The following is a 10,499-nucleotide window of genomic DNA, read 5'->3' as shown; positions in this document are numbered from 1 at the left end:
TATAACATTATTTTCTTCTTCTACCCGTAGAAAAAAAAAATATATATATATATATATAATATAACATTACATACTTAACAACTAGCATGTCTCTTTCTTCTCATCTCTGCCCTAGTTTCACTCTGCGCCTCTTCTACGCCTCTTTCTTCTTCTTCTTCTTCTTCTTCTTCTTCTTCTTCTTCTTCTTCTTCTCTCGAAATAGCAACGCTGCCGCCTGTCCTCAAATTTCCCTCTCTGCCCTCAAATTTCCACATCTCCCTCATTTCATCTCAGCTGCTGCCTACCCTCAAATTTCCACAGTGAGTTTTCATATTTGGAGCAACTCTATCTCAAAATAGCAACAAGGTAAGTTATGTTCGTCTATTTTTTTCTTTTGTTTTGTTTTTCTTCTTGCTTCCATTAGAAAATGTTCGGTGCACACACATTATCAAACCAGTTTCCTTAGAAGCACCAAGGACAATAAACATGGGATACTGTCTCTGTTTTTTTTTTTTTTTTATAGAAAAGGATTAAACAATGCTCACGACTTTGGTGTCTGAAGAAGCTAGCTTGCTTAACTTGTAGTCTACCAAAGTTAAACAATGCTCACGATGGGTTATTAACATAATTTAAATTTGTGGCAGTGTTAGTTTTTGCAAGTTTGCCTATGAGAAATGAGTACCTGAGGAAAATAAAGTTAGCCTATGGACTCCAAACCAAAAATCAATTTGTGGCAGTGTTAGTTTATTTGGCAGGCAACTAAATTATCAAGGCAACTAATTTTGATGGGTTATTAACATAATTTCAATTTGTGGCAACTAAACAATGCTCACGATGGTTTATTGCCTTTTCATGGTGAATATTTTCATTTGAGATGTTGTGCCCATATCCTTAACCTTGTTGTGCAAGATGGTTTGAAAAGTATTAATAAGTCAGTTAAGAAGATTCGAGATAGTGTTAAATACGTTAAAGGATCACAACAACGGAAACAAAAGTTTTTAGAATGTGTTAAGTTAGTATCGATGGGAAGCAACAAAGGATTGTCCCAGGATGTGGTTACTAGATGGAATTCAACTTATCTTATGCTTGAAAGTGCTCTCTTTATAGACGCATTTTTCAACATTTGGAATTGAGTGATTCTAACTATAAGAATTGTCCTCACTCTGATGAGTGGGAATGAGTTGAGAACATATCCAAGTTCTTGAAATTTTTCTATGATGCCACACTTTTATTTTCTGGCACAAGATATCCCACAGCAAGCTTGTATTTCCCAGCAATTATGGAATGTTATATAACCCTGAAAAATGTTGCCCAAGGTGAAGATGAGTACTTAAAGTCCATGGCTATGCATATGTGGCCCAAATTTTAGAAATATTGGTCACAATTCTGCACCATTTTAGGCATTGCACTTGTATTCAATCCACGGTATAAGACGCAGTTTATTGACTTTTGCTACAACAAAGCTTTTGGGCTTAACTCTAAGGAGTTGTTATCATTGCATGAGAAGTTGGAATCCCTTTTTGACGAGTATGCTTTGAAGCTTGATCATTCTGTCTCATCACCCACTTGCAAGAAAAAGGACAAGCGTAAAGCACCATATGGAATGGAAGTAGATGAGTCAGATTTGATGAAAGTAATATTTATTTTTCTTACATATTTACATTCTTGTACGTAGTAATATTTATCTTAGTTACTAAAATTTGAAGAAGTAGCCCTAATGGCTAGTGGTACTTGGTTAGAGTTTGATGTAAACCCATGAATGAACATTGAACTCTAATGTCAATGCAAACAACAAGGTCTGAAACGTTTGGCTTCTCTGACCGTGAGAGAACACCCCATGTTAGATTGGGACTAGATCTTGTAGAGGACTTAATTGTACATTTACTCATATGACGTATATTTACACTCAAGATATGAATTATCCAAAAGGTTTTGTTTTCAGTAGTTAAATATGTAAAAAAAAGACTTCCTTTTACGGTAGAACTTGAAAAAACACACTATCGATCATGCTCTACTTCTTTTTACTAATGTTTTATATATTTTTTTTTCAGGAATTTGATGATGTTTCCAGTTATTTGTTTTATGCTTCAAACCAACAATCACAGTTGGAATTGTATTTGGACGAGCCTAGAATAAAACGGAGTTATTAGTTGGATATTCTCTCCTATTGGAAGACAAATCAGTGCCGCTACCCAATTCTTGCTGCCATGGCCCGTGATTTATTATGCATTCCTGTATCAACAGTTGCTTCAGAGACTGCATTTAGTGTTGGCGGTCGTGTGCTTAATCAGTTCCGTAGCTCTCTTAAACATGTGACTGTTGAAGCAATTGTATGTACAAGGGATTGGTTGTATGGAAATGAAGGTATATTCTTCAAGTTCTTCATTGTTCTCTTAAATATTGTTACTCTCAGTCTCACAAATGCTAATCGGTAACTCTTTTTCCTAGATGGATTCAAAGTACTTAATGAAGAGGAGCTCATCAACAATGTGGTTGATCTGAAGAAAAAACTGTCAACCAAGCTTCTAACTCCGGATGCGCTTGAATTTGATTTTTATTATGGTTGTGTAATGTTTTTTTTTTTTTTTGCTTCATCTGAACTATGTGGTTTTAGGACTTTGTTATACAGGTTTCATTTCATGTGATGTTTTCTTTTGCATCATGGACTTCTTTTGCATCAATGTGGTTTTCTTTTGCATCAATGTGGTTGTGTAATGTTGTTGCTTCATCTGACTTTGGTACTTTGTTAAGACGTTTACAAAATAGACTGAAATCTACAATTTCGTGTCAATTTCGGTTCAACAGGTTTGTATCGTGTCTCGGGTTCGCGGGTCAATTCGTGTCGCATGTCACTTTCGGTTCGTGTCGTGTCAACCCGCAACCTGACCGTGTCGTGTTCGTGTCACGGATCGTGTACGGGTCACATGAAAAAAATCTGACACGGTACAAACACAACACGAACACGACACGCGACACGAATTGACACCCCTACTAATATCTAACGTAGGAGCACGTGGAGAGGTGTCCAAGGTTTTGATATAAAGTCAAACAGATGGACAGCCATGTCCAGATATTGGCATAGCCTCACCTATTTCAACGGCCACCGCTTGTCATTTTAGGCTTCAAAACACCAACGGAAAGACTCGCACTGCTCTCAATGCGGTGCCCACCGGCCGCCACTTGGAGATTCTGACAGCCCTTCACTACCAATGTCCAATTTTAGTCCTGAATCTGCTTCAATAGGCCTTGCATTGTTTCTGATAAATAATAAGGCTTTCATTTGATGTTTCCTTTCTTTTTTTTTTTTTCAAGCTGAAGATTTCTTCCGTCTTCATTAATGAGGAAAACTGCAACTCAAAACACTTAAAAGAGGGAAATTAACTGTACAACACTTGACATTACAAGAAGCTCTACGATGAGATTCAAAAACAAAACAAAACGAAAGATAATAATATGCTAAAGAAAACAAAGTTAGGATTGTTTGTTAGATTCCTTGAAAAAAACAAATCGCAGAGGCCGGAAGTTAATAAACACGCTCGGCAGGAACTTATACAAGTTTATTGCACGGGCGTGAGCCTTCACCCACAATATGCAGAATCATAGATATGGACATTATAAAGAATTATGACAAGAGTTTCTTCCATTCTTAGTCAAACAAAAAAAATAAAAATAAAAAGAGAGGAAGGAAAATCGAACAGACTCTGCCACTTCCATGAAGCACGAGACCAAAGGCCAAAGGGCATTCCATACAGTAGATGAAGAACAAGAGCATGTTCAACTATCTTCGCATTACACGAAGGCGCTCTCGTTTGCGAAAGCGCTCGAGCATGAATTGATCTGTTGCAGCTTGCCTTTGCGCTGCTGCACCAGCATCAGCGGTTGGCTCATGTTGTCTTGATCCGCCACCACCTTCATCCTGTGAACTTCTGTCCTTGTACAGCTCCGGATGCTCTGCAACCAACACACTTGCTATTGGTACAAATGGTAATGAACTTTCTGTTCCTAACACTATGTTTAGTTGGAGCGAGAGAAGACTGTTGTTTGGTTAAAGAGATGGAAGAAGGGAGAGTAGATGATAGTCTCCCTCATGGCCCATCATACTGAACCCTTCCATGCTGTGTATAATTAGACAAATAACTATCATTGATGATTTCAATCTCCCTTCCCCTTCGCCAAAAAGCTTTAAGGACTCCTATAAGCCTCTCCATCATTCACATTCCTCAACCCATCCATCTAACCAAGCTGAGCCTAAGGGAAAACCAATTGGCCCTCCAAACATAAAAGATGGCTTTCTTCTAAGCATAGTGGACAGTCAATGAGATTTCATAAATATCATTCTAAATATAGGGTCCCAACTCCAAGCATTAAATAAAAAAGTCACAGCCTTTACTTCTCTTCTTCCACCAACTACTAGCATAAGAACAATTGCAAAATATGAGGGAACCGATATGAGTTGTGCATCAAAGAAAGCAATCTAGTCATAATTACAAACAGCATGAAATGTGGAAAAGTAGGAAAAACAAAAAGGAAAGGAAATAGACCTCTTCGAAGTTTTTCAGCATAGTCCCTTCCGCGCTGGAAATAATCCGCAGTGTAACTGGAAGGAATGCTAAAGTCTGATTTGGCGCGGCCGGTGAGGCGCTTCTCTTGAAGAAGCTTCTTGGCGGCCTCAGTTTCCTCGATATTTCTCAACTTGTATCTGCAAATAATATCAAATCATTCAGATCATTATTTTTAGCTGCATTTTGTGAGGGTGGCAACTAGTCTACTCACTCAATGGGAAGCTGAACCTCGGCAATACCAGTAGTCCACTGAGTGGAGCTTTCTTCATATATATATATAAGAATTTGATTTTGGGTTTGGCTTCAAAATAAAATAGCAAAAGAATCACACAAATGACTGACTTTAAGGTGGTCAGGGATTTTGTATAACTCGTCTTCAGCACGCTTCAAATCGCTCTCAACTTGGTCTGTTTCATCAACTTTCCTGCCTCTCTTCTTTGCTAATTCTTGTTCCACATACTTCAACCTATTTTATTTATTTATTATGTTGAGTTATGTTATGTTTAACAAAGTTTTTAGCTTTATAACACAAATATAAATATATTATATATAAACATGTATAACAAAGAGAGAGAGAGAGAGAAAGAATCATACATATTGGGATCTTCAAGCATGACGGCAGTTTCCTGAGCGAAGGTATCTTGGAGAACGAGGTCGTCTTTGTCCTTGTCCTTGTCGACATCACAGCCGGATTCCGCTTGAGCAAGAAGAACAACAGACTCTCTCACTTTGTTGTTAAGGATCTTCTTCTCACCACCACCACCACCAGCAACCGCCGAATTCCCAGAGCCGTTGGTCACCGCCAGAATCCCTAATTTCCTCTGTCTCTGCTTCTGAAGCAATTTCACCTCCTCCAATGCCATTCTGTGCTTTTTCAACAAATCAATAAACAAAACCCAAGCCGAAATCTGTAATAATCTAACCTAAAGAAAAAGGAAAAGGACCTTCTTTCTTGTTCGTCTTGAGGTTCGTCGAAATGGTCGTCGTCCGAAGTGCTTCTCTTTCTGAAATTCTTTGTGCTCTTCTTCTTATTATTCAGCACTTCCTCCATTTTTTTTTTTTTTTGGTCGCTTTTCTCTTCTTCTTCAACTCTGTATCTTCCTTCCTCCTGAAATCCCCTCTCCCCTCCTTTGCCTGCTTTGCTTCCCATATCCCGATTCTCAAAACGCACTGTTTTGTTCTTCACTTTTGACCTTTCTCCTTTTTTGAGTTGGAAGAAAAAAAAAGCCAAATTCCCCTGATTTTTAGGAAACAAAAAAAGATTAATTTAAAAATTAATTGTAGTATTAAATAATGGTTTGTCCAATTTTACATCATATATATAATTATTTATAATAAAAATACATTTGATTGGATTTTTAAATTCAAATCCAACATCAATTCAATCTATATACATAGAAGTAGAAATATTTTTTTGATAAGTAGAAATATCATTCAATTTAAAAATCAAATCCAGTATTTTATGGTCTTTCGCTATTTAATTGAAATTAAATTGAATGATATTTTTGATAAGTAATATAATAGTCTTTCGCTATTTAAGGTCTTATGGTTTTAAATGTTTAAATCCGTGAACAAGTTCAAATCAGTATTTTATTTATAAAAAAAAGATAAAAAGATAAAGAGTTGTTTGAATCTTTGACATGACATTTAAACCATTAAAAATAAAAAAATTTATATCGTTTTTATGGTTTGAACCCCAATTTTACACTATTAAATCGATTCAGTTGAATTATTTAGATATTTGCATTTTTAGCCACCCCTATCGGTGGTGCTATAGGTTTGATTGTTTTTCATCAACTAATACTATAAATACATACTATATACATATATTTTAAATTTTAGTCGTCGTATATACCTAGAAGAATTTTTTTGCTGATAAAAAAAAAAAAAAGGACTTTATGAAGAAAGTTGAGACTTGAGAGCCCAGGACATGAACAACCCATTTACATAACCCATCAGCCACTGAATTTAAACCTCGTGGGAACCAACTAAAAGCAAAAGGCTGAAATTTATGCAGCAATCCACGAGCCACGTTTGGTTTGAGGATTCAAATTAATACGATTTTTAACTTTTTGATTTAAAATGTTGATTTACAAGGTGTGGTTAAAATCTTGAACTAAAACCATTAGAACTTTAGGAAGGAGTTAAGTTAAACGTAACATTAAAAATTCAAACCACTATTTACTTTTTACAATCCTGAACCAAGATTTTTAAACCAAAACAGTCCCCTTTTCAGATTTACCTACTTTGTTCTCAAGATTTTGAACTCATTTTTTATCGTGTTTTTGGCTGAAAAAATTTGAAGCCCTTGCGTTTTCTGCATTTTGAATACTTCTTTTCAATACACAACCAACCACGGTATCATATGCATATCCAAATGTTATTTTGAATTACAAGTTCAAATCACATTTTTCAAACTTTTCATTTCAAACTCTCACATTTTGAATCTGTTTACCAAACGAACCCTCAGATTAAGATGCCGTCCACAATCCAATTCTCATGTGGCGTTAACGCTATTTCCAATTTTTACAAGAATAACGGTTCATTTCTCCCTTGAAACTTTTTTTTTTTTTTTGTGGGCTAATAATAAATGCATTGGACACAAACTGTAGTGCTGTACAGTAGTACAGATCTCAATAACTAATTTTTAGTTAATGTTTTCAGTTCTTCCGATCCAGTTCCAGAGTATCTCAGAACCTTCTTTGGGTTACAATTTATATAAACAGCAGAAAATCTGAGTTGATTTTGTACTTTGGTTTGGTTCACCTCAACTTCAAAATAAAACCCTCTCTGCAAACTAATTACCTTTGAGCAGAAAACCCATCAGCACCTGGACACTAGCAAATTTTACTCTTAGTCTTTCCAAAAATTGGTTTCAATGGAGACCAATACACTGTTGAAAGCCCGTAGTATTATGTCGGCTTGCTTCCCAAAAACAAAAAGCAAGTAAGTAGCTAAAAAGAATGGAAAGAAATATAAAGTAAATTATCCAGATGACCTCCAAATCCTTCCCTCCAATGAGACCACCATCACATATACATCATCATGGTATTTCCGTCGATCCCCATGAGGAATATCAAGCAGTTCATGGAAGTCCATTCCTACCGACAAAAACGAAAACCCCCTCATTTCATTACCACATTTGAATGAATATCAAATCAGTTCAATTCTATTGGTATCAAACTTTAGTAACTAACTGTGAGTAGTGAGTTGAGTGAGAAACTAACCATTCTTCTTGGCGGCACGGAAAAGAAGCTCTGCAATGAGATATTGTGCAGGATCGCCATCGGGAACGTTTTCCATGAACCACGTCACATGGGCAACTACCTCTTCATTGCTAAAGTACTGGTAGAGCCCATCGGAGGAGAGTACCAAGAACTGATCACTCGACGAAAGTCGATGGTGAATAACATTTGGAATGCAGCTGATATAAGGAGCGTTTCCCACATAATCCACCCGAAACATTTCCAGCAGAGCTTTGTTACAACTTGGCTGCGACCAACGTTTTGTAAAGGGAAAAAAAAAGATACGAGAATTAGCTGCATAGATTGTTTTAAATAATACTGTAAACTTCAGCAGATAAACAACCAAAATTTTCTATTAGCAAGAAGGAAAGATTCAAGTGGTCATGGGAGATTACTTATAATACAAGTACCCACATGTCAGAACAGCGCAACAACCGTCATGGTTTTCAATAAATACAAAAATACACTCATCTAATAACAAGCACGGCCTCGAATGGTGTTCCGCACTGCATTACTAAAATCTCATGCCTGAAAACTTCAAACCTATCAGTCCTTAGAGATGTACGGACTTCATAAAATAAGTATTTTCCTGAACAGCGTCAATTCATCTAAACATCCTCATTTCCACTCCGATTATTTTCCTTGTAGCATCTTCATCTCGGTCGTCATCGTATACCTAACGGCTCCAAATTTTCAGCGACACACGGGAACTGATGCACATGTAAACACCAACACCAATGACAAACAAGAGACATCTAAGGAAAGAAACACCAAAGAAGAGTGCGAGAGAGAGTTTACAGACAATCAGCATCATGATGGTGGAATTAATAAGACTCGTTCAGATTATAAAATAATAAAATAATAATAATTGCTCCAACTAAATATGCAAAAGGAGTGGGTTAAAATAATTGCAGTTAAGGCTGCATTGTCACTTGAATGCTTAAATAAGAAAACTTGTTCAAACTGAATTAACACTATAACGCAAATCATAATACAAGAATAAAAAAACCAAAAAAGTTCCCAAAGTCTTGTTTTTAAGAAAATAACTCAGACAGAAACAGGTCAAAGGTACAAAATGAACTGACCCTCTTCAAGAAACCAGCACCAAAAGCTCTGGTGACTTTTAGTTGTCCCTTCACTCTATCGTTTAATATGGCTTGGTTGTCATCAGGATGTTCTGCCTTTATTCTGGAAACTTCCTAAAATACACAACAATAAAAAAAATATATATATATATATTATAACAGTGTGTTTTATTCTTCAGTTGATCTAATTATGGATTCAAATGCACAAAAGTTAAAGAAAAACATCAGAAAGGAGCAGCAAATAAAATGATAAAATTAAAACTACAAACTAGCAAAGTAACAAAAATTCCGATCCTGGAATCAATAACTTGATTGAATTCAACAATTTAGAAGCATAAACATACCTCCTCAACACTGGTGCTGTGATCAATGGAAAGCTGCACAGCCCTCATCTTTAGCCTGCAGACGGAGATCTCCTTGCTCTTGTTTATCTTGTTAACTTGGGCATTCTGATTATGCATAGGAGACTCCTCTGATATCCGGTCCAGCTCCATACGCACCAATGACTCTCTAGAAGATCTATTCCCGTGCCTCGTGTCATCCTTCACAAAACACTGGTTATTATGACGATCGCTTGGCCTTTCTTGCGCCAATATCACACGGCTATCCCCAAGGTTCATGACATACACATCTTGATCCTTCATTAACATAACCAGTACACATGAGCCCATCAAAGCAAGTTCAGGGTTCTTATCAAGAGCCTCCTCCACCATTTCCATGTAAGCCTCTTCAGTCCTTTCAAGTGCTCGAGCCATCGCTCTTAAAACCAAAGCGTGATCAACACTACTTGATTTGCATCTCCTAGTAGGCCCTATTTGTTCTGCCGGTTTCTCATCAACACAAGTCTCCTCTCTGTGCCAATCGTAACTCCAACGGAAAAGTTTCTTGCGCAAGGATTTCTGCTTTCGGTACATTTTTCTGATCTTGGAACCGAGAAAAAGCAATCCCGGATTCTGCCTTTGCCCTGAAAGAGAAGCAGCTAGATCATCCTGACGACTGCAATCAATCCTTACTCCTGAAGTAGTGAGATCTTCTCCCCGATGGCTAGAACACTCTCCCACGGTATCCAATGAGCTAGAAGATCTTAGCTGTTCCTCTTGTGATGCTTCTCCAGAACCCAAGTAATCTGGAGAACAATGACATGAACCCTTTCTTTGTTCATCAATCAGAAAAGAGCTTTGTCCATTCCAAGGTTCCATCTGAAGTAGCTCGTAAAGCCGCTTGCTCTTTCTGCCTTGACCAGTAATGCTCGCAGTGGGAGTAGAAGCGGCCTCTGAGATGCTTGTTGTTTTAGTGCAATTAACTTGTAGATTCATCCCGCCTTTCTCTTTTCCTTCAACTATCTCAGAGCAAGATGACTCGGACCCGAGATGTCCAGGAGTCCATGATTCTGCCAAGTTACAAGAAGAAATCACTTCACTTGAAGGATCACTGGGTGGCATGTCTGGAGCAGGCTCAGGTATTTCGGCTTTAAGGTGATCAGGTTTGGATGGATCACCGGATGGCAAGTCTTCATAATCCCAGAGAAGTCCTTCCAGTTCCTCATCTACAGCTCTATAAAGGTGGCTCATCAAAAAGTCTGGGGCATCAGGCCCACTAAAGCCATCATATATTCCTATAAACAACCA

The 10,499-nt window shown here is 37.3% G+C and overlaps 2 protein-coding genes across 2 annotated transcripts in view; both read right to left on the bottom strand.

Annotated features, from left to right (window-relative positions):
- Positions 1 to 3,439: 3,439 nt before the first annotated feature.
- Positions 3,440 to 5,769, bottom strand: LOC21397063 (protein COP1 SUPPRESSOR 2). The gene is given in 5 exon segments (XM_024162411.1): positions 3,440 to 3,930; positions 4,521 to 4,678; positions 4,753 to 5,007; positions 5,136 to 5,405; positions 5,486 to 5,769. Coding segments are annotated over 5 exon segments (1,062 nt in total). The 5' UTR covers positions 5,692 to 5,769; the 3' UTR covers positions 3,440 to 3,757.
- A 1,352-nt stretch (positions 5,770 to 7,121) lies between these two features.
- The window catches only part of LOC21397062 (protein phosphatase 2C 32), a 4,369-nt gene continuing 991 nt past the window's right edge, over positions 7,122 to 10,499 (bottom strand). Inside the window, 4 exon segments of the mRNA XM_024162403.1 lie at positions 7,122 to 7,642; positions 7,769 to 8,033; positions 8,872 to 8,985; positions 9,216 to 10,499. The exon segment at positions 9,216 to 10,499 is cut by the window's right edge and continues 27 nt beyond it. Of these exon segments, the coding sequence (XP_024018171.1) occupies positions 7,527 to 7,642; positions 7,769 to 8,033; positions 8,872 to 8,985; positions 9,216 to 10,499 (1,779 nt within the window). The 3' untranslated portion in view covers positions 7,122 to 7,526.

Source organism: Morus notabilis, unplaced genomic scaffold (assembly GCF_000414095.1).
Source record: "Morus notabilis unplaced genomic scaffold, ASM41409v2 Scaffold498, whole genome shotgun sequence".
NCBI lineage: Eukaryota > Viridiplantae > Streptophyta > Magnoliopsida > Rosales > Moraceae > Morus > Morus notabilis.
This window is presented reverse-complemented; position numbering and strand designations above follow the sequence as displayed.